This window comes from Monopterus albus, unplaced genomic scaffold (genome assembly GCF_001952655.1).
Source record: "Monopterus albus unplaced genomic scaffold, M_albus_1.0 scaffold19.1, whole genome shotgun sequence".
NCBI classification, from domain to species: Eukaryota; Metazoa; Chordata; class Actinopteri; order Synbranchiformes; family Synbranchidae; genus Monopterus; species Monopterus albus.
In genome coordinates, this window is record NW_018127899.1 from 1230350 (window position 1) to 1253290 (window position 22941).

Here is a 22941-nt window from a genome sequence, read left to right on the forward strand (position 1 = left end):
GTGTTGGGAACTGGCTCATGGTGCTGTGATTCCAGGTCTCTGTAAATGGGCCCAGGCCAGGCTCCCCTCTTGCGCCCCTGGTCCTGACCTGTGGAAGGCACCTCCTCCTCCGGATCCATCCCCAGTGCCTGGGGCTTAGTCAGCCCAGCTCGGCCCAGCCAGCACTCCCTGACAGGGGCTAACATTTCAGGCTTTGAGTCAGGCCCCTTCTGGAGGTGATTAGCCCCAAACCCATGACAGATTCTTTCCAAGATATCCGACACGGCATGTTTATTTTATCCGGGCTCTTTGTGTGGATGTGCTGGACATGAGTAACCTACTTGAAATGGATATCGGCTTACATATCCAGAGAGGGAGTGAATAAAGCAGAGCCACAAGACATTGCTTTTAAAGGCAAAAAATATAGAAATACGCTTCCCTGTTTCTAGGTGATTGTATTGTCAAGTGTATGGGTGCTGCAGATGTTGAAGATGCTGCATGCCTCTAAGCAGTTCTCCGCTTACTTTCTATCTCACACCCCCCAGACACACAAACTTTTCCAACCTTCCTCTTCCATCCAAACTGAGATTCGACCCCACCAAACATCCGTTCTCATGCCAGAGGGACACCAGGGTATATATTTTTATTTCAGCCCAGAACCCCTGCCTCCCGAGCACTTAACTCAATTTCACACTTGAAGTCCTCTACAAAGTCCAGATGAAACACAGTCATCTTGTTTATCATCCATGATCCAAAACAACTTAATGTCAGACTATTTACCACCATTCATATGCATTCAATTTCACCCCTGTAATCCCAGATCTTGGATTTATCTCAGGCAGTGGAGCTTGCTTTTCACAGAATATGTTAGAGATGCAGAGACACAGAGATGAGGAAACCAACAGAGTCATTGTACAGTGGAGCAGCAGTCTGTGCCAGGGTTGGTAAATTTCAGACACCCTCTTCTTCTATGTTTTCAACTGCCATGAACACAGGATTTTAAAATGCTTTTTATGATGTTGATGCTGTGCATACAGAATGCAAGGATTAGCATTAGCTGAGTTGTTTTTAAGTCTTAAGGGGCCATTTTCTAGTCTGTCAGAGTAAATCTAAAGTTTGACACTGGTTAAGCCAGGTACACTACAAGTCTTTGTAATAAAGCCCCCCACACTGTCCCTTCAGATTTGGTTGGAGGATGATTCACACTAGTTTGTTTCATCATATGGAGCCCTCATATGTACAAATAAAGTAGTTTCAATAATCTGGATAAACTTTTGGCTAGTTGACAGCCTGATGATTGCCCCATCTCATTCCTACATCTCCACAAATACTTTTCTGAGACCAGAATTGTTCTTTAAGATGACTAGAACTGTTCAGGGTGCTTGCCCACAAAAACCAAAGTTCATCAGCTCATATTCATGGGACCATTTCATTTCTTATTAAGGTCCTCATTCATTTCCTGACCGTGTGTTGTTTGTTTCTTGACAAGATCGGGGGGCAAGGCTTCAAAGTACCAGCACTGTCTCTCCTGCTACACTGGTTTGCTGTGGGCAAAGTGAAGTAGAATTTTCCCATTCATTTGAATGGGGCGAGATTTTCAAAATAAAGCTAAATATTTAAAAAGTATGAAGTTTAGAAAATTTCCGAATAGTAGTATGAATGTCCTTGAAGAGCTGAACATTTTGATAGCTGAAATTATGCTGAGTGTAGAATTCCAGACCTCCCCCTCCTCTCCAAGTTTCTGATATTAAGTGAGAGATGTCCCTTCCTCAGTAGGGACAAGATCACTTAATGTGCTTAAGAGCTCTTCTTAACATGCGTGACTCCTACAGGCCCCCTCCTGACATCCTGGAGGAGTACTGGAGGGGTATTCAGGAGATTGGAGGGGGTCAGTAGGGGTCTTTAGTGAGGGGTTCACAGGGGAAAATGGAGAGGAGAGTCTTATCTAGTCCATGCTACTGGAGTGCAGCATAAATATCAACTGTTTTCATGGTGCGCATCCTGCATCACTGTGTATCCACTGAACATGTTTGCTACCATATACACTCACTTCCAAAGATTTCAGATTTATTGTTAGTCTTCTTAGCACCTTTTGATCCATCTATAGGAGTTTGTAAGATGAATGACATGTCAAAACTGTGAACAGGGAGCACAGAACCTTTGTTTGGATTATCCATTGCTATAATTTGATTGATTTATTCTTTCAAGCATATAAAACAGTTGATATAACAACACACATTTTTACACACAATCCAATATCAATTTGCTTATACCTAGTACACTATATGAACAAGTGGGCTGTTTAAAAACATGTTTCTCTGAGGGCTTTTCTAGACAGCCTGGGTCCTGACTCTGTGTGTTTTCAGCTTTCGAAAGTGCGAGTAGCTATTTCCTGGCCTTCGCTGCCCCGGGGGGGAGCAGCTGTCACTTGACATTTTTAGTGCGGCTGCTCAACTAACCCAAGAAAACTGTTAAGCTTCCATCTCCTTTTTACAGCTTAGCAAAATCAAATAAATGGCTTAAATAAATGCATCATTAGTTCCAGCACTGGGCTGTCAAAATTCATCATCGGTTTACGCCCATCTATAGCAGCGTTACTATCAGCGCAACATAAATGTTTACTTTGAATTCTGACCTTATTATGAGATTTTAGTATAACTCGTAAATCAGCAGCCTTTCAGATTTCTCTCTTCAACAAACAGTTAAACAATTGCTTGGATACAATTGTACAAAGAACCACATTGTAGAACCTCTCCCATTGCATCTTTCAGCAACTTTTAAATGATTTATAGTAATGAATCCTCCACACAATACACCACCCTAGGCCAGAACATAAATGCTGGCGGCTTTGACCACTGTTCTGTCTCAGTGGTGGCCGACTGTAAGCTGTCAAATGTTCCAACAGATCAGGCCAATGAGCTGTTTATTTTTTGTGCTAGTACTCTTGTGAGAAGCTGTTAAGCCACTCTTTCATTTCAGCATTGATTAGGCCTTTTTTCATTTCCAAACCTTTCCCCCACTTTCACTGATTTTGACAGTGCACCCACTCTTTGCTATCATTGTCATTAATACTGTCACTTAACCGGCAGTCAGGAAGAAAAGTAGTCGCCTCTGATGTGTATTTGATGTTTTCTGTCAAGTGCAGTTTGCAGGGCCGAGCCGGGAGAGATGATGGAGCAAGTGAAGCAGGCACAAGTTCAGCACTGGCTGCACACCCAGTCTGACAGGGACTCAGAGAGGTGAGGCACTTAATAGGCAAGTGCCTTGGAAACAGTGAGTGTGTAGACCTGTCCTGTGCCCTACCTAACAACTAGACATTAAGATTATCATCCAGGGCATCTCTGTTTATTTTATATGTCTGAGGTAATTACACAGAACTGAAGAAAGGAACCACTGAACTGATTTACAGGGCACTAATGCACTAAACGTTTTTCTCTTATCCTCAGTGAGCATTTCTTACCGGAGATAAGCTCAGAGATTCTGAACGGAGCCAGAGTGCAGCTCGTGGTGAGTACAGTCCACAGTTCATTCACTTCAGTAAAACGACTTGATTTAAATCTTTCTGGGGGGCAGTTGCATGTATGTGAAGGTATGCAGTATTTACATTCACCAGTCAGAGTCATGTCCCATGCTCTGGGCTGGAGCCTGTCTCATCAGCTTCAATTTAAAGGAGGAAAAGGGGGGGAGGCCAGCCTGAGGTTTAGCAACACAGTGACACTTTCAATTGGATCAACTGGCTGCAATTTCTTCATTTCACTTGCAGAAATCCCAGTGTCACTGTGGAGCAGTTTGCCTAAACCCGAGAACGATACTGATGGTTGTGAGGTCTTTGAAGTCAGAAACCACAGGTCTCCCTGTGCTGTTAAAGAACAGTTTGAGTTATGATCACTGGCAAGACAAGCCTCCCCCTTCTTCCTTTTCATATATGTTCAGACCACAGAGCCGCTGGTTGTTGAATGTTTTTCAAAATGCTGGACTGGTTGCGTGAGTCGTGTCCTGTTGGACCTCATTTATGTGTGTGTTTCTGTGTGTGATACTTGCAGGCTGCCCCATGGAGCAAAGAACGACATCATGCCAGTGGATTGTGGGCCAGCAGCAGTTTAGCTGTGCAGCCCAGCACAAAGGACAAATATCCTCGCAGAAACTCTTTGGGCCATGCAAGTGAGTCTTGTGAACGTCACAGACAGATCCCCAGGTTACTGGGAACTTTAAACAGAACTTTTTTTTTCTGGTCATCTAGAGAAATGGTTCTAACTTTTACAGGTTATATAAAGAACTTCACTGGTCAGGTTTTACTGGCAATCTTCTCAGAAAACCTGGAATTTTTTTAACTATACATGCATAAATATACATGTATGCATGTATAGTGGAACATGCATGTACAGATGTTTCAGTGTTTGCACACTTGCACTCGTGCGTCTCAGGTCAGTCAGGCCGTAGAGCCAGGGGTAAAGGCTGCTGCTTTTTCAGCCCAGTCCACCGGTCGCCTGCTGTTGAAGGGGAGGGGAGCCACAAGGTCGGGTCGGGGACAGAGCGCTGTGACTTTCTCTTGTGACAGGAAACAGGCAGAAAAAAAAGTCCTTTCACTGAAGAATGACTGGCCCTTCTGTCAGGAGAAGTGGGGCTCAGGAGTTTGAGTGACAAAGATGCTACTGACAGGCTGGCAGCAAATGACCACATTAAACAAGCCCTGGAATCCAAGCTAAGGAGAGCCCTGTCCCCAGTAATGAAGCCAAATTGGATTCTGATGATGATTTCCAAATGATATCCATGAGGTGCAGAAGGAGTGAGGGTTGTTGTGCTAAGCAGGCAGACTGCTGTTCTCCTCAGGAGTATGGCTGCAACTCAGGAATCCTCTTTGACTGCACTGATGAATACACCATTTATCTATGAATTATCTAGGGCAAATTGAAATATGAATATGTGTAACAGAGGAGCATTTCTTAAAAAGCCAATTAGATAGTTCATAAACCTGGGAAGCACATCTAATGTTGTGCTTATGCTACTGTAAATCATCAAAACCTCATCATATCAGAGGAAATGGGTTACCTGGGTTGAATTAGACAATCAGGAAAATAGGAGTGTAGCATCTTGGGTAAAACTCTTGATCCAGGGTAGCATTCATGAGTCAGTAAAAGACAAACTTTAACAAAAAACCAAACAAATAAAATACATATACAGTATATATATGTAAATATACAGTATATACATGTATATCCTTTGCCTTTAAGGAGACGTACAATACACACATCACTGTGAAAGTTTTAAGCTGGAGGGTTCAGCTAGTTTATCATAGCAAAGCAGTAAAGACAACCTGTCTCTATAACCTATTGCAATATGATACTCACACTTGCTGGGACAGTGCCATAAATGTGTTTCCAGGCTCACAAAATATTTTCATTATGTGAACAGGGGAAACCACTTAAGTTGCATATTTGTGTCTACAATTTTGTCTGCTGTTCAACTCAAATAGCAGTAAAATGATAGAAAACCGTTCGTTGGGTCACAGCAGTCAGGTCAAGTGTGTGGCCATCTGTGTACATTTAATAGCATAACTGCACAAGTTGCATTAAATTTAGCAACATATGCATCAAAATTTGGGGGGATGTTTTTGACTTAGAATAGCTAATTATCAGAAGTCTTTAATAAACTCAATTTAGCCACCAATGCCAGACTGATGTTTCTGGAAAAAAAAAAAGAAACAGATCTGTGGCAGTTTATTACAGTATAAGAAGAGGAAAAGCACAGCGTTACACCACAGACATGTATAAAGTCAGAGACTAGAGAGGTGCAAGTGGCTGTGACTTGTGAGTAGAGGGATATTCTAGACAGTGAGCCAGCTGTGCAGATATTTGGAGCTGGGTCAGTACCTACGATGTGTCCCAGGCTCCCTGCCTCCTCCAGAGGCCTCCCCGCTGTTTGGCTCCTTGTGTGGGACAGCCATGGAGACCGTGGGCCTGGGCTCTACACGTGGAATGCATCATTCCCGGTAGAAGCGCTGCCTTTGTTCTGTGTGTTAAAGCTTTGTACTGATCCCCAGGTGAAATGGAAGGGCCTCTTATATAGCAGAGGGAGACGAAACACAAATACACAAAATCTTTTTAATTCCTCCTTGGTTTGTTTAATTCAAAACGAACATTTCAAAGATAATGCCCTGTAGCATGTTTTTAGAATGAATGCCTTAAAGCCGAATCATTTAGGTTTTTCTGGAAGAACGTTGGCCTCAACACTTCATTGCGAGTTTTTCTTTAAAGGAGAAAATCCTCAGGTGAAGAATTGAAACACTACTACTCTGACAAGCAGATGATATTGATTCGTTATGTCATCAGTTCTCAGGAACAGGAAAAAGAGCAGACCTGGTAATTACTGTATAAAATCCAGCTAAACTGCGCCACAGGACAACACATGGCTCCAAAGTGCAGGGCGATCACACTACAGTTTCATAAAGGATGCCATTAGAATAGCAATATGGATTTCTATTCAAAATCTGTGCTGGATTGATTTTACATGTGAAATACTGATGTGTTCATCTTCTACTTTGTTTTCAGGAAAAGATGTTTCATCTCCGAAGCGAGTCACGTCTGCTCCGCCAAAAAAAGAGCGCATCTCCTTCCGAGACAACCCTGTCCAGCTGAGCGGCGGCTGGGGGGGGGGCAAGAAGAGGGACAAAGTGCACAAGTAAAACACAGACCCTTCTAAAAGCACAACGCTATACTACTGCGGTGACACTCTCTAAGGCAGATACAATTCTCACATTTTTAAAATGTGTACCTTTGTAAATTATGTTAAATCTATGTGCAGTATGTTTCAAAGATACTGGAGCTGCACTGGTACAGCTCACAGCCTCCTTTGTTCTGTATTATCTGGTTTTTAAAATAGCACAGGTTTGATGTCTTAATGTCTAAATGATTTGATGATGTCTAAATGTTATTTTGGGGGTGTAGCTATGAAGTATCAGTGTGACATGAAGAAGACTTTCTTTAGTTGTATTTATAAAGCTATTTTATCTTTTGTGCTGAATCAACCTGCAGCTGTTCTTTTTAAACTCAGCTGAAAACTCAGGCGCCTTCTCCTAAAAATTAGGCCAATAGGACCTGGAACAGCCCAAATATCCTTAGGCGGTTCCATTATGTAGCTCCTGCTCAAGTATCACTGAACGTTGGCGCAGCCGACCAGAACAAGAACACATGGAGAGAGGTCACAAACCTTCAGCAAATGACATGCTTGATAAGCAAATGATGGCAGAAAATTAGAACCAGGACCTGTAATAACTGTGAACTGTTGTTTTGAGGCTTGTTTACGCTCTTCACGGAAAATATAGTAAATATAGTTTGCAACCATGCTAAGAGATGTACAGTCAACTCAGAAATTTAAGCACAGTTTCTCTATATTGTTGACGTATTTTGCTCCTGCTCACTAACTGTGAGCTTGAACTTACCTCTTCTATAAGCACAAACATTGGTGTTGGAATTAGATTGTTTTTTTCTTTATTTTCAGTTGTGGATTAAAATGGACTTGTCTGTCTATTTGAATTGGAGAGCTAAGGCGTCGGTCCACAAACAGTGCCCTAGCAGAGGCGGTGAACCTCAGGCTTGGAGGTTCCTTGCTGCAAATGATAACTTAATGAATGTCAAAACAAATAGAGCTGCAGGAAATGCAAGTCTCTCTATTTATTTTCCTCCGACATTTCACTTGCACATGCCTGGAGAGTGTGTTTTGACTGTACATGAGCTGACCAGGATTTTGTCCTGCCCACTCACTGTCTTCCTTTGGGGGGGCACTGATCCATCAGGCCCATAGGAGACGCCAGTGGGCTGCTTCTCTGTCATCAAACTGATGTTGTACAGCAGTGATACTGCAGTGTTCAGATTTTTATTTTATATACAACATTATCAGACATGTGACTTATAAACACATATTGTTCATAAGTTCAGATTTGATTTAAGACTCATCTACAGCTAGTGCTTCTGAAATTATATTGTTAAACCATAGTCCACTAGTCTTCATTGGATTTGTTTACTTCTGGGTTATGAGTACATAACCTAAGACATCCAACATCTATTGCCTGCTGAAACGAGTGCTCCATTAGACAAGGTAAAGAGTGTCTCAGCCCAGACTGTGCTTACCTCAAGTCAGCGAATGTTGTCTGTCCGAGGGGGTTTGGATCCAAATCACTCCAAGGACCAGCTTTAAATGCAGTAAAGGACCATAAGTGTGCTTGTAAGTTTTAGCTGCAATGTGTGGATACTGCACATTTTGCTCACCGTTTTGAATGCATGCTGTACAGTTTTAGATTTTTGTAAACAGTTCCAAGCAGCCGCTGGTTCCCATTCCAAAACTAATTAGCAAACGCACGAAACTTTCTTGAGTTGTGTAATTAATCAAAGTGAACATCAAGTCTGTGTTTTCATTTTGCCAGCATTACATTGGCATTGCACAGTAATGCACTTGTCTTAACACAGCCACAATGTATCAATCACAAAAGTGAGCACAGACCCACAGCTCAAGCTAATTTCAAAGCTGTGATGATTGGTTTTTATATGTATGTGTAAATTAACAGAGACCAACGGCTGCCTGGAAAGATTGGGAAGTAGAAATTATTTGTAGAAAATGGGCTACGTCATGCAAATGTGCAGGAGTTTCTCTTAGCACTGTACTAAGGTAGCTGTGATGAGAACAGTTCCTCTAGTGGCACTAGCATCTTGTTGTAGCACTAGACTAAGGCTAAAAGACGACGCAGGACAGACAGACAAACCACAGTTTGTGTGCAGGCAGCATGAAAAACTAACTGACATGGTAGTAATGTGCTGCTCCTCCAAAGGAGCAGTTTATTATAAGTGAATAGTAAATCATAATTGATTAGATTTGATGGAACTCTTTAAATGCAAAAATGATATAGTTACATTTTTTTCAGTGATATAAGTCTAGAGAAAATTCAGGATGTAAAATGACTGTAACTTCTAATACCACAAATATTTACTGACAAAGGAGAATTGGTCTTTTTGCCCGCCTCTTTAGCCAAAATAAAGAAAATGGATATAAGCTCGGAGAAATACGCTGCATGTACTTCACCTAAAAATGTGAACCCAGTGTGTAAAGAAACTGGGGAAAATTCCCACAAGCCGAAACTCTTATGCACCAGTCTCTGGAAAAAGCCAGCGCTTATTTATTCTCTGAATTACAGCTGCTGGCTTATAATATCACTTATAGTAGATGGCAGTGAGTCAGAGTGACTCTTCACTGCACTGAGGTCACAGGTAGGACACAGAATCCCTTAAATCTGGCAGGTGATTGGCATTTTAGACAAAGGTGGAGAACATTTATGGAAAAAGTGCATTCATATGTACATGTCCACATACTGTACAGTGTAAGTCCCTAGATACACATATTTTATACATCTTATAAAATATATGCATTTAAAATTTACACTATGAAATGTATCATTAAATGCATGTATATACACAGGCACACACATCTTCTTGGTATTAAAATTGTTATGATAGGTTATACATTCAGATGTGTTTTTCTAATAAAGTCTGATCATAGGATATTATATTACTATATTTCTGCACTGCAGTGAGACCTGAGATTACAGGGAGAAGGTGCTTGGAAAGAATGGATCAGTGGAATGACTTAGTTTAACCTGTTGTATCTGGAGCAAAAGCACCTCCAGGTTAGTCTAACTGGTGTTTCAATTATAACCAGCATCTTTTTTTTTTGCTCCAGGGTTCACTAATTACTATATAAGAAATTGCTTATACTTAAGTTGTTGTGTACTAATGTGTTCCTGCATCTCCTGTTAAATGGTATTTTGGCACTTTGCAGCATCTATGTCCGTGGCTGAGAGTAAAGAAAGAGCTAAACTTAGCTAAAGAAAGCACTATGTGTGTCTCATTTTTACACAGAATAAACACATTTATTCTTGATGTATTATTTCATAGAACTAGGGTTTAATTAGTTTTTACATGTATTTCAAATGTGCCATCCTGCTCTGAGTCTGTGTCCCAGCCTGGTCTCCTGTCCAACATTTTCTAGATCCGCCCCTGGGTATTAGTTTATTATTAATAAAATGTACTTAAAGATTATACCAAAGTATCTGGATTGAGGCTGGCTAGGTTTACTGGCTGGTTCCAGTCACAGGTGACCTGTGCTGCATGTTGACATGCACCCAGATGACTTAGTTTAGTGATTGAGAGCTGACATATGTCAGTGTTCAGAAGTGACTGGCTCCTGGAAAAACAAAAGACAAACAAAATGAAAACAAACTTTAGCAGCACGAATACACTCCTTTGACTTTTCGACATTCAGCTTTATGAGCCAAATGTTCTGCAGACTCAGATGACATTCAAAGCTCCACCGAATGTCTGCTTTCAGGGGAAATAAACTCTGGTCGTTTTTATGTTGCGTGGCTGGCCAAAGTTTTGAGACATTTTAGAAGATTGAATTAGACTCAGGACTTTGGGCATCATGATGTCATGTTTCTGCCTTTTGAAGTGGCACGCTTTGGCCTGTGCTCGGCTGTGTTGTACTGTGTTCAGTCACATTAAGACTTAAATAAATGACAGCTCAGTTCAGTCCTATCTGATCATGATGAGTGCTACATAACAAACTGGCAGTATATGTTTACAGTTAAAGTGAAGCTGTTGGTTGTTCCAGGTGCCTCACATGGCATATTGTCTAAAGCTAAAGAGTGAGGCTGACTGATGGACCTAAAGGTGACCAAGCAGCTTGGATTGTGGCAGGAATCCCCAGCCAGAGATCCTCCAAATCACATTTTGTCCCCAGCGTGAGCCAGTGTGCAGGTCATCTTAGAAGCCCAATCAGACGCCCCCTGCTACTTTAGAGCACCTTTGTTTATTTGATTTGTTCTCCCGTGGCACCGCGCATCCCCAGGTAGCTGCCACTGACCCCAGAGCGAACCAAAGCTATGCGCGGCGTGCGCGGTGTGCGTGGCAGGTGGTGCGGCTCCAGGTTGAGATGCGGAGGTGGCACATAGGCTTTGGTAACCTAATTCTTCCAATAAGGAGAAATAGAAGAACCCACGCTTACTGTTGAGGCCTGCTGAAAAAGAAACAACTTCCAGTGTTTGGTCTTTAATTAAAGCAAGTAAAGGTCGGTACTTCGTTTACAAGACTTGAATGGCAAATATTAACCCGAGTTTGGTCTCATCAATTTTCTGTTTTCACAAAGGGTGAGTTGTCCACGTTGAGCTGCAGCGATCTGGATTCACCGGACAGCCCTGTTAGGCATCTGCGTTTTTGTCACAGCCGAACATCGCTCAGGTCTTCTTCTCTTGACTTAACCGGATGAATTTTTGCAAACATCTGACTCAACACGCGGATTTCAAGGAGAATAATAACCTGTAGTTTGTGACTAGACATGCGTCAAACTGTTGACCCTGATTTATTTTTTAATAAGCAAAAATAAAAAACCGAAGTTGGTTCTTTCTTTATTTTAATTCGGTGGAACCCAATTACAAATGTAGTTTTGGACATAATCATTGTATATTTTTGTTCTTGCTTGTCAAAATAACAGGACTTCGGGCCTATAATTAAAATAAATTAATATCCTTATAAATCCTATAAGGATCCTATAAATCCCTTTAATAAAAACCTGCGATTTCAGTCGGATACACTGTAGGTTACATGTGTTAATGGCGATTAAATTGTAGGCTGTAATTTTTGATTCATGCAGTTTCTACCATTTCTCAACAACGGCCATAAAAAAGCATAAGTAGAAGCCTCGTTTTCTACTATATATAAACACATTTCTGTTTATTAAACACATTCTGACGTTTTAATTTAACTAACAAAGAGAAAAAGCCTTTCCCGTCAGGTTTTACTAATAAAAAGTCAGCATTTAGTCTGTTTGCTTTTCTAAACCCGTCCAATCAATCTAAGACCAACATAAACGTCACAGAATAATCCTTGAAATCTGAATAATTTTAATAATTTCCGTACATCTGTGAAGAGGTTGTATAGGATTTTGCCCTTGATTTTATTCCGGAACCAAACGAGTTAAACTGTCCCAAAACGAGATGAATGAATAGCAGCGACCTTCTGGAGTGTTCAGAGACTCCGACTAAATCCCATCTGCAGTCAGATGTTGTAGCTGCAGATAAATGTCTAAACATGTTGTAAATTAAAGTCAGTTTTGATTGTTTCCTCTCCGAGTCGTTGTGGGTTTAAACTCACTTCAAACTGCTGTTTGGTTTGGATTCGGGGCGTGGGAGGAGTTGGGTGCTGTTTCTTATTCGGAGAGGAGGGGGGCCTTTAGGGATCTCCTTCTTTTTGGGGCTATAAAGACGTTGTGCCTTCAAGACAGAGCAAATTAACTCAATTGGCGAATTATTGCTACACAAGACATCGCTCCGCTCATCGGTGCGCGACGGCGATTAGCTGCTTTTTATGGTGGCGTTTGATTAACGGGAGCAGATTTCGGTTAAGATGATGGAATATATGGAGGATAAGTTCGCCTTGAAAAGCCAAGCGATGAAGGCCAGCGAATACTACATGGACCAAGTCATGGAGAGCCTGGACAGCGCGCAGTACTTCACCAAGTCTTCCCCGAAGTGTGTGCAGGCCTTCGGGCTCCAGAGCGGCGAGCACCGCTCGTCGCCCTGCGGAGAACACAACGGTGCGTAAAACCTTGTTTGTGCATCAGCCTTGCGGGTTTACATGCGTTGGTTTGAAGCCGTGTGCGTGGTAAAGAGAATAAAACTTAAATGTAGAGAAATTTAACATCCCATCATTTTTTTTTTTGTCTAAAACTTTTCAGATGTTTCATTTACTGCATACCTTCACTTATTCTAATCAGATATAGGTTCTTTTGTAATTAGTTTATGTTTTTGCCATTTTTAAATATTTGAAAGTATTTATTTAAAATGTAGTTTAATTTAATATGAAGCGCTTAAAGGGTCGAATCTGAGTAATAATTTAGATGTTTTTGAAATATGAGGGAATTTATTGGCCCCATTTTTAGTTTTTTTCCCTTTTGCTTCCATTTGCATTGTAATGGCATGCGTGTATAATTTGCCAGTATTAATTTACCACTTGTTCTCATTCTAGCCAGTTACGGTGTGCCAAAAACAGACGGCGACACTTTGCACTCAGACCTCGGCAGGTCCATGGACAGTTGTTGCACACTGCGGGCGTCTCCGGTGACAACCGGACAGGAGAAGGCTGATTTGGACGACATGGGAGACAAGTGCGACAGTAACGTGTCCAGCAGCAAGAAGAGGAGACACCGGACGACCTTCACCAGCGCGCAGCTGGAGGAGCTGGAGAAAGTATTTCAGAAAACACACTATCCAGATGTTTATGTGAGGGAACAGCTGGCCATGAGGACGGAATTAACAGAGGCCAGAGTGCAGGTATAGCTTATCACCAGACTCCTGTTTTTTTATTTTTATTTTTTATTTTATTATTTGTTTTATTTTAGTTTTGGAGGAAATAAACCATAAATAAAGTCAATGTGGCTTTAACTGAATAAATGTGGAAATGTCCCTGTGCGTAAAAATAAACCTAATAATTCATCATGTACAAAAATGTTTGAAATATTTTTAAAAGTAAAATACATAGTACGCAGTTTTATTTATATTTATTTACTTACTTACTTGAACGATACCGAAAGTTCTGTCTTGTTTTAGACTCCTTTTTAAAATGATGTCCAACAGGCGTCTGAACACAGATTTATTTTATTTTCTTTTGTTTTCTTTTGTCTTTTTCTTAACAAGGTGTGGTTTCAGAACAGGAGGGCAAAGTGGCGCAAAAGGGAGCGCTACGGGCAGATCCAGCAGGCGAAAACCCACTTTGCAGCCACCTACGACCTCTCAGTGTTACCGAGAGCCGACAGCTACACACAGGCGAGCTCTTTTGCACAGTTTGTCCTCAGTTGAAGGTTTCTGTTGTCGGTGTCCGTGCGAACCTCTGAGGAGATCGTCTAAACCGCTCAGTTAACCAACTGTATGTTGAGCCACAACAAATTGTGCACATTAAGCCTCTGTCATTAATCACCATGAAGCCCATCTTCAGATAAGAGCCTGAACACTGATTAGAGACTCCGTGAGGTGTCATGGCTGAATTAATGGTTTATATCAGATTTCCTGTTAGCTGAACATTTGTCTTGCAGTTTGGACAAAGGTCAGGTACAAGATGAGGTGAGAGGAGACGCGCAGTGTCGGTTTGTCCTGCGGGTAGATGTTCCCTGTCAGAAACGGACATTAGGCCTTCAAGTGATGTTGGGCCGTTTAGGTTTTTTTCTGAGATGAAAATATGCAGGCAGCAGCTCACAGAGGGGTGCGTGTGAGCTTATATAAAACAGCTCATTTGTTGAAGTCAAAAAGCTAGAACTTTAATAAAAAGGCTGTGGAATTAGAAGTCAGAGCTTTGCTATGTCCTGGCCCAGGACCAGGTCAGAAATCTGTGACTGCCTCCTTTTTCCTCACACATGGTTCCGATAGATCCCCTTGGATACCAGCCTTGCCCTTTCTTACAGCTGATCCAGATTACTGTCATTAAATGGACTGTCCTACGTGTAACTGTGTTGGCAGTGGGTGTCATGTCTCCCTAAACACAATGGACAGAGATGGCTTTCTTGTGGAATTTGGTTTTCTTTTGTTGACAGTGAGGTTTTGGCCATTGTTGTTGCCTTGTGGGCAAAAATTGAAGTTTGTGGCTGATGTTGTCAGGAAGGCACTGTGAAGATTCTCCTGTTACAAAAGACGTTTATCTGACTGTCACATAGGACTTTACTCTTTACCAAACCACAGCTGGGTTGTGGTATTTGTTAAAAATGTCTGTAAACTATATTTTGGCAAAAAGGAGTTGTTCTCAGTTCAGGCTATAAGTCTGCAGTCATTTTTAAATACGCTGCAGGTGTGTTTGTGTGTTGGTGTAAAATATATTGAGCACATTTATTTGTTTAAAATTTATGGAACAATTTTGGTGTGTTTATTACATTTCTTTATTGGGAAATATGTCTTGAAATGAATGCGGTGGCGGCACATTTAAGTGATTTCATTTCATTTTGATGAAATGCAATTAAGGAACGAATTAATTTGCATGTTATTCTGTAGCATGTTATGCTGTCTTTACCTGCGCTGGCTCGTCACTTTGACTGAAACCTTGGCAAATGAGATCCGATGAGCCAGCGAGGGTGGGTGAAGTCATGTGAAATGGACCGAGCTGTCAACGGAGCCTGTATTTTACGTGAAGGGCGGACATTCTGGTCTGTGGCTCTGTGGACTGGAGCTCAGACCTTAAAGTCAGTGATGTTGTGTTGAATGTGTGTTGACCACATGGATCCGTATCTCCTCTCTCTTCCATCTGGTTTCTGACCATCTGATGCTGCATTAACCTGTGAGGATGAATTTTTTAATAATCATCAGTGCCTCTGACACCCTGTGTCTGTGGTATTGTTTGTATTCATGTACATTCATTTTAGACACAGACAGTCACTGGGGTTAGTGCACCACAAAAACAAAACAAACAAAAAAATTTCCATGTACTGCTAGTGCTCTCTAGTTATGCCGTCAGTTTTTTCTCCTGTCACAGTATCTGTCTGAAATTTCTACCTCAGCCTCAGTGTAACGGGGCTGAATGAAATTTTGAAATGTAAGTTTTGGTTCTCAGAGTATTAAAGACAATTACATTTAAAACAGTCAACAGCTGTACCTCCTTCCACAAACAGACCACCTCCATCGCTGTCGTGTTTATGTCTATGGAAAGACAGAATTCTCAAAATTTGCCTGAATAAAACCAAAACTGACCTAATGTCCATACGGCACTAAAGTTAGAAATGTCTTTATTTATTTACTGTAATATGGGTGAAACAACCTTCTACACTTTTCACCGTGTAAGTAAGAAATTTGCATTTGTAGCTACTTACTCAAAGAGTTTCCATATGACTATTTTAACAGCGGCGTTGCATGTCCAACACATCACTGACCAAACTGCCACTATTGTACATCAGAGAATTCTTTCTACAGCTACAACCCTGTGTTTCTGCAGCTTGTAGTAAATGTTACGACACTGCCAGTCAAAGGTCTGGACACACTTTCCCACTGAATTGGATGTGAAAGTGTGTCCAACCCTTTGACTGATAGTGTGGATCAACATGTTGTCCAAGGTTTTTACCTTATTTTAGTCTTGATGAGTGAATGAAATTGTTCAGGTGTTATCATGTAAAGTGTCTAAACTATCTCTACATTGTGTGTGTATGTGAATATCTTTGTAAATGACAGTTTTCAGCCCATTGACTCAGTAAATAAATCTTTCATTCATAGTTTTCTTCTAGCTACCTTGATCATATCTGACCACTTTCTTTCATCCAACAGATCCCCAACAACCTGTGGCCCAGCCCTCCTCCCGGCGGCTCTGTGGTCTCCTCCTCCATGCTGCCCCGAGGTTCCCCACCCTGTGTCGCTTCCTACTCACATTCTCCTCGCTCGGCCGCAAGTGCCACCGATCACGGCTACGTGGCCTTCCCTAATCAGCAGAACCAGTTCGGTCACGTCTCCCTTAATAACTTCTTCAGCGCAGACTCTCTCCTCACACCGGGTGCCAACGCTCACCACGCCTTTGAGACCAAACCTGAGTTTGAAAGGCGCTCGTCCAGCATCGCCGTGCTGCGCATGAAGGCCAAAGAGCACACGGCCAACATCTCCTGGGCCATGTGATCACAGTTCCTGTGCATGTCTGTAAAGTCTGGATAGTTTATGGGAAAAGTTTTACAGCGCGTGGGGATTCCCCACATCTGTTTGTCACTCATAGTACATAAGTAACAGCATGTTTGGTCGTCAACACGCTTGTTTTCAATGAAAATCAGCCATGGAGTTATAATTTCACAATCATACAGTACTGCCCTGCTATTTAGAACTGCATCATTTGACCAAAAAGCTAACAGGGCAAGAAAACAGGGTCTGGGTAAAGTCCACAAATGTGTCAGGATTTGTGGTTCTCTGCAAGTCAATAAGCTTTAGCTAGGAATAAAACATAAAAATATTCAAATAGCCATGATCTTGTGTTACAGATAATCAGCTCTGTTGTTGCAGATGGACAGGCAGTCATTAAAATCCTGAGACAATCCAGTGGTCAGTGAGACTTTTTGGAAAGTTGGAGTTAGTCTAGGCCTTTGTGAAGCTTAACCAAAGCATCACATTCATATCACTCAGGACTTCAGGATAATGCCCAGTGCACAGTTTTACAACCTACAAACTGGAATCCTTCCTGGTCAGGCCAGGGGGCTGAAAAACCCTTGTGCTCTGCAAAGGTGAAAATAAATTTAAAAAAATAAATATTAACTGAAACCCAAATCCCAGTGGGGTTTGACCCCAGTGTGGGTACATGTGGATCCTGGGGGAGGGGTCCCGAACCACTAATGCATTTCTAAGCACTGTGAATAAGCACCTGCGGCCTCCAACATCCTCCTTTGTTCCAGCTCAGGACTGAAGATGAGCAGCGCTGAGATGAACCGACTCTGTCTTGCATCACAGGTACCCGACGCAGCAAGAAGCGGCCGGGTGTGTTGTAAATCTGTCTGGTGAAAACATGAATAAATGAATGTCACTTGAACCCAGGACGACTGTACTTTTTTAAAGATTACATTAAAAGGTAAGCCTGGTGGTAATCTCATCTACCCTCACCCCATCCAAAGGCCTAAACCAACATGCTGGATATACTCACCTACACAGCGGAAATACATTTTATTATTATTATTTTTTTGGTTCATGCTTTTTGTAGGAGCTAATGGGCTCGGGGCTGAGCGCCACAGACAGAGGGAAAGTAGTCAGAAAATATTAAAAAGCATTTGAGTAGTTTTTTTTTATACAAAAGTAAAGACTAAACTATAGGCATTCTGTAAGACAATTAAAATCATACATTTCCAACGGTTTATCAAGGTCATGTATTTATTTAAAAAACAAAAGCCCCACTATCAGAATATCTTCAACTGATATTTTGTTACTTGTGAAATATACTGTAACGGTCTTCATTCACAAGGAATTCAGTTATAAGCAGTGACACTTTTTATTACCTGATTAATTGTGTTGTATATTAAAATGTCAGAAAACACTGAACTGCCCATCGCACGTCCTCAGAGCTACAGTCACAGCCAAAACCAAAACCCACCCTACCCTGTCTGTGGTGCATATAGCCGCAAGCCCGTTGATTTCTGGTGAAACTTCAAAAATGTGTTGCAAATATTTTATTTTGCTTACAAAAACTCCCAATGTTTTCCTAAAACAGATGGGCACAGGGACTATTTTCAGCTGTGGATTAATACACATTTGGTGCTTTACTGTAGGTTGAGTTTACAACAGGGCGGTGAATGTATGTCTTGGTCTTTTCATGGGATTTGTTGCCGATAAGAAAAATGCACAGTTTAACTAACCCTAAAGTTAGGCCTCACTCTTGTAGCCTGGAAAGTCATGTCAGCTCATTAGATACTTCATCTGTTCATTTATCAGTAGTAGTCATTTCTATTTTGGCCCCAGCGCTGCATGTTTCTCCTAAAGCCCGCAGCCTTTGTTCTTTAATCTTTCATGCTGTCATGTAATTGGGAGCATGTCTTCTTCCTTAGTGACATCATCCTTTTGTTTTGCTCAGTGGTGGATAGCATCTTCGGGAAACCCTTTCTATAGGAGCACCGGGCTTGATTAAATTAGGACTGTAACTTGTGTCAGATGCTTCGGTCTGGAAGCTAGTTTGTTCCTTTGGTGTGCTTCCTGGTCACTGCTATTGAAAAGTACAGACCATCTGCACTCATTCTGAGGTGTCCACAGAGACACTGGTGGATGTTCCATTGAGTGGACCTTCTGCTACAAAAGACAAACTGCACTGTATCTGGATTGCATATTGTTTTTTAAAATAATTCTGTGTTAAATTTCATATCTAAATGAAGCACTAGGTGAGGGCAAACCTGTTCTGCAGAATATAGTGAGAAAAACAGCATTTTGGCTTAGTGTCTTGTTAGCTGTCTCCCATTTCCTTGAGACACATTTCTTTTGTTATGATTGAGTATATTTTACACACTTACAGTTCTCATCTTAATTGAAGCTCTTTTTATCCTTTCCATGACTTGCAGTCTACTAGTCATCTATCAATAATTTCATCTGCCTTCAGGCCTCTGGTACGCCAGGCATTGTACGGTTAGTTACACGAGACATCGGCTGAGGTTTAATAATCTCACAAGACAATTTTAGCCAGAAGAAATGAACTGCCATCAAGTAACACCACACCGCTTTTCCCAGCATGCCCCTGATGTTGCTACATTCAGTTTTTCCCGTCCAGTTTTTCTCAGACACAACCGGTGATAAGTGAAGTGACTATAACAGGCTATACATCAGCATTAGTTACTGAGTAAAGCAGCATATAGACTGCAAAGGTACAGTGGTGGAAAGTAACTAAGTACATTTACTCAAGTACATATTTGAGGTATCTGTACTTTAATTGAGTATTTTCATTTTCTGTTGCTTCATACTTTAACTACATTTTAGATGCAACTATTGTACTTTTTACTCCACTACTTTTATTTTATAACTTTAGTTACTAGTTACTTTTCCGCAGTGATATTATGATGTTTTTCTTTGTCACAGTTGTACGGCTTGTTTTTGGAGGCACCGGCGACTGACCGTCATCGTGGTTTTGGTATTTGGGCTGTTTGTGCCGGGCCACTAGCTGGAAGACGTTTACCTTTGTTGAATCAGACCAAATCCCAGTGAAAAGCCATCAAGAAAAATAAAATGAAGAAAAGCTAATTCTGTGAAACCTTGTGATTTTGTAAACAAATTAAATGATGTCTAGGCATTTGTATGTTGTATCTTGCTGTCCGTCTAAAATCAGACTTGTCACAGTCTGTGGCTGTAGAGAGAAGGTTTGCTCATTAGGAGACATGATAAAGGGAACAGTGTTGTTTTTGTTTGTAGATCACTAACCTGACACACTGTTGTTCTGTGGCACTGAGGGTTACCTCAGCCAGTGATGTGATTTCTTCCCCTGTATCTATAAACCTGTCTATAACTAAAACTCATCTTTTCCCACCATCTCTGTGCCCCTGTCGTCCTCCCCTCCTCCTCATCACACTGTGACTGCACAATCGGAGACTGATGGCCGTACAGCACATGTGGACAGTGTGTGTGTTTGTGCACATGATGCAGAGAGGGAGAGAGTGTGAGAGAGCGCTCCTGCAGACCAGATCCATCAACAGCTCCAATGGGTTTGACCCTTCCAGGTTAACCGCAGCCATTAATATAAGAGCTTCCCTCCCCTGCCTCCCTACTTCCCGCACAGCCTCATGCGGGGGAGGACAGGCCTGTGTGCGTGTGTGTTACAGTCACACACATGGCTGTTGACATGAAGAAACAGAGCTAGATCAAACGTTCTGGCGGCAGGCGGTTGAAAAATGGCCCCCACGGTCACATGTGTTGCACAGCGGAGATCTACACTTGCTGTCTGCCCACTGTTGTTATTTTAATCACTCAACGCTGATTTTCTACTTCTTCTTCTGCTCTGGAATGGATCGCCCAGCTCACCACCAGTCCATCTTCTTTTTTCTGTGGGCACAGCTATTTCTCATAAGCCCGCTCTGAGAGTTCAGTCTTGTCAGAGGTCATTTAATATGAGAGTTTCTTGTCAGTCCATGAAGAAGGCAAACTTCATGATTTGAGGATTCACATATTGTACAAACATATTTAGGCTTATATGCAAAAACCCTTTTCTGGTTTATATTAGCAAAACAGACTGAAATTGCCAGAAACAAGGACTTGATGTTGTATTTGTAAGAGCTGACCTGATGTTGACCTGATGTTTAAGGAGAAACATGATCAGCTTTGCCAAAATCCTGCAGCACTACAACAGAAGACAGCAGCAGGCAGAACCTGTGTGCTGATTTATGAGGCCTGTGACTTCGTTTGGCTGCATTAAAAAACAAAAATCAGAGAATGTACTGTAACTAATAAGAGTCATGGGTTTTTTGTTTTCTTTTTTAACTTGTATTATTGAAGGTCATACTGTAGAGCAAGAGGCAAGTTGCTCAACCCTTTGAAAGTTCTGTTCAGTTGCTTCAGAGCTAAACACTATTAGGTTTGAAAAAAAAAATGCCCAACTTCACAGTAACTATTGTTGCAGGTTCAGAGACACAAAGAAACTTGACTTCAGACATGAATAAAAATGTCTTAATGCCTCCTTCCTAATCTTCATACACCTTTGGTGTGACATAGAGAACCAGGGGATGAGATCAGATTTCCTTTCCTCCCCACCTCTGGGAGCATTTCATCCCAGGTGAAGGTCCAAAAATCGACCTTTGAAAGCCCTCTAGTGGTCTGACATGGTGCAGGGAGCGTAAGACTTGATCCATAAATTAAATCAGTCAATGTGCAAAGACATTTAAATGTGAGAATAACATTTACAAGCCTCAAGGCCTATGAAGAGATTTTTTATTCTGTCATTAGTGTAATGTTCACATAATACAGCTGATAAAGTTTTAAAAAGAACAGGATGTTTTATCACATAGATAAGATCAGAATGTTTAACCTTATCTACATCATTTCATTACACATTTATCCTTTGTTTTTATATTTTGGAGTTTTTACTTTCTTATGCACCAATGACACCTGTTAGATCATCTAATCACTGGCTCATGGTCGCCCCCGGATCGAGGCTTAAACATGCTGGCGCACGGGCATTCCCGGCGGGTGCTCCCCGAATTTTGTGTCCCATCAATGTCCGGTCGGCTTCTGATCCAGGGGTCTTTAGCTCTTGGCTTTAGACTTACCTAGCCACGCAGGCATTTGAGGCCAGCTGCTCATAAGGCCTTTGTCCTGACTTTCACACTTTGATTGATTGATTGATTGATTGATTCTTTCAAACATGCAGAACAGAACAAATGACAGCAACACACACATAATTACACATATCCAACCAATGCTAATCCAAAATCAGTTTGCTTACACCTATTACATGTTTGAATGGAGTAGGAAGAAGTCAGACTTATCCAGTCCTACCCCATGACATTTCAAATGATTTTAAAAGTTGTCAATAATTCTGTCCAGTCAATTTTTGGAGTTCTGTGTAGAATGTATCAGATTTGGCTTTTTTATTTTTTTGGTTGTTCGTATAGCATGAACTTTTAAATTTAAATGTCCCCTTAAGTTATATCCCCCTTCCCTTTCACCAAATAGCTTTTGGATTCCACCAGGTAATAAATTGTTCCTGGCTTTATACATAAACACAGCAGTCTTATATCCCACTAAATCAAAGAATTTTAACAATTTAGACTGTATGAAAGCTCCATTGGTGTGATCCCTATACCCCATCTTATGCACAATTCTTATCGCTCTCTTCTGTAATATGTACAATGGCTGAAGTGAACTCCTGTAAGTGTTTCCCCAGTTTTCAACGCCATACTCCAAATATGGCAAAATCAGTGAAGAATACAAAATGCGCAATGCTTTAACGTCCAGAATATATATATCTAACCCTTGCCAATATCGGTATATTTTTAGCTATTCAGCACTTTTGTTATTTGTTGTTTCTGTTCCATATTTTGTTTGTTTTTAAATCTGATCTTTTGTACTGATTTTTATCTTTATTTGTTTGCTTATTGTTATGTGTGTTTTCTTTTTGATTCATAAAGCATTTTATAACTCATTTAGAAAAGTGCTGTATACTTTAACTTTTGCTTCATAATTGTTTCTTATATGTGATTTATTTGGGGTGTGGGGACAAAGACGTCTGTATAAATAAACTCAGGGTATTCACCAAAAGCCACAACCAGAGGAAGACATTTCTAAAAAAGGTATGTTCATCATAAAGCACTCATTTCCTTATTCACATTTGCATTGGAGTGTTCACTAGCACAATGCATGCTTTAAAAGTGAAATTCCTGTGTTTACAGAGTACACTGTGTATGCAGTAGGTTACTCTGAAAACTTATTGTTTTGCAGGCATTTTGCCATTTTTTTTG

At 41.2% G+C, this 22941-nt stretch overlaps 2 protein-coding genes across 2 annotated transcripts in view; both read left to right on the forward strand.

The window, feature by feature from the left end:
• The window catches only part of lrriq1 (leucine-rich repeats and IQ motif containing 1), a 32488-nt gene extending 22659 nt beyond the window's left edge, over nucleotides 1-9829 (forward strand). The window contains exons 24-28 of the mRNA XM_020593365.1: nucleotides 3125-3218; nucleotides 3426-3486; nucleotides 4023-4140; nucleotides 6528-6657; nucleotides 7477-9829. Of these exons, the coding sequence (XP_020449021.1) occupies nucleotides 3125-3218; nucleotides 3426-3486; nucleotides 4023-4140; nucleotides 6528-6657; nucleotides 7477-7510 (437 nt within the window). The 3' untranslated portion in view covers nucleotides 7511-9829. The remainder of the gene's footprint in view (nucleotides 1-3124; nucleotides 3219-3425; nucleotides 3487-4022; nucleotides 4141-6527; nucleotides 6658-7476) is intronic.
• An 80-nt stretch (nucleotides 9830-9909) lies between these two features.
• On the forward strand, nucleotides 9910-17477 carry alx1 (ALX homeobox 1). Its single transcript, XM_020593452.1, has 4 exons — nucleotides 9910-12615; nucleotides 13047-13351; nucleotides 13715-13843; nucleotides 16316-17477. The coding sequence occupies exons 1-4, from the start codon at nucleotides 12426-12428 to the stop codon at nucleotides 16655-16657; spliced, it is 966 nt and encodes a 321-aa protein (XP_020449108.1). The 5' UTR covers nucleotides 9910-12425; the 3' UTR covers nucleotides 16658-17477.
• Nucleotides 17478-22941: the final 5464 nt, after the last annotated feature.

Coding starts and splice junctions, on each gene's coding strand:
- alx1 (XM_020593452.1), top strand. CDS start 12,426: ATGATGGAATATATGGAGGATAAGTTCGCCTTGAAAAGCCAAGCGATG. Junction 12,616..13,046: donor GCCCTGCGGAGAACACAACG/GTGCGTAAAACC, acceptor TTCTCATTCTAG/CCAGTTACGGTGTGCCAAAA. Junction 13,352..13,714: donor TAACAGAGGCCAGAGTGCAG/GTATAGCTTATC, acceptor TTTCTTAACAAG/GTGTGGTTTCAGAACAGGAG.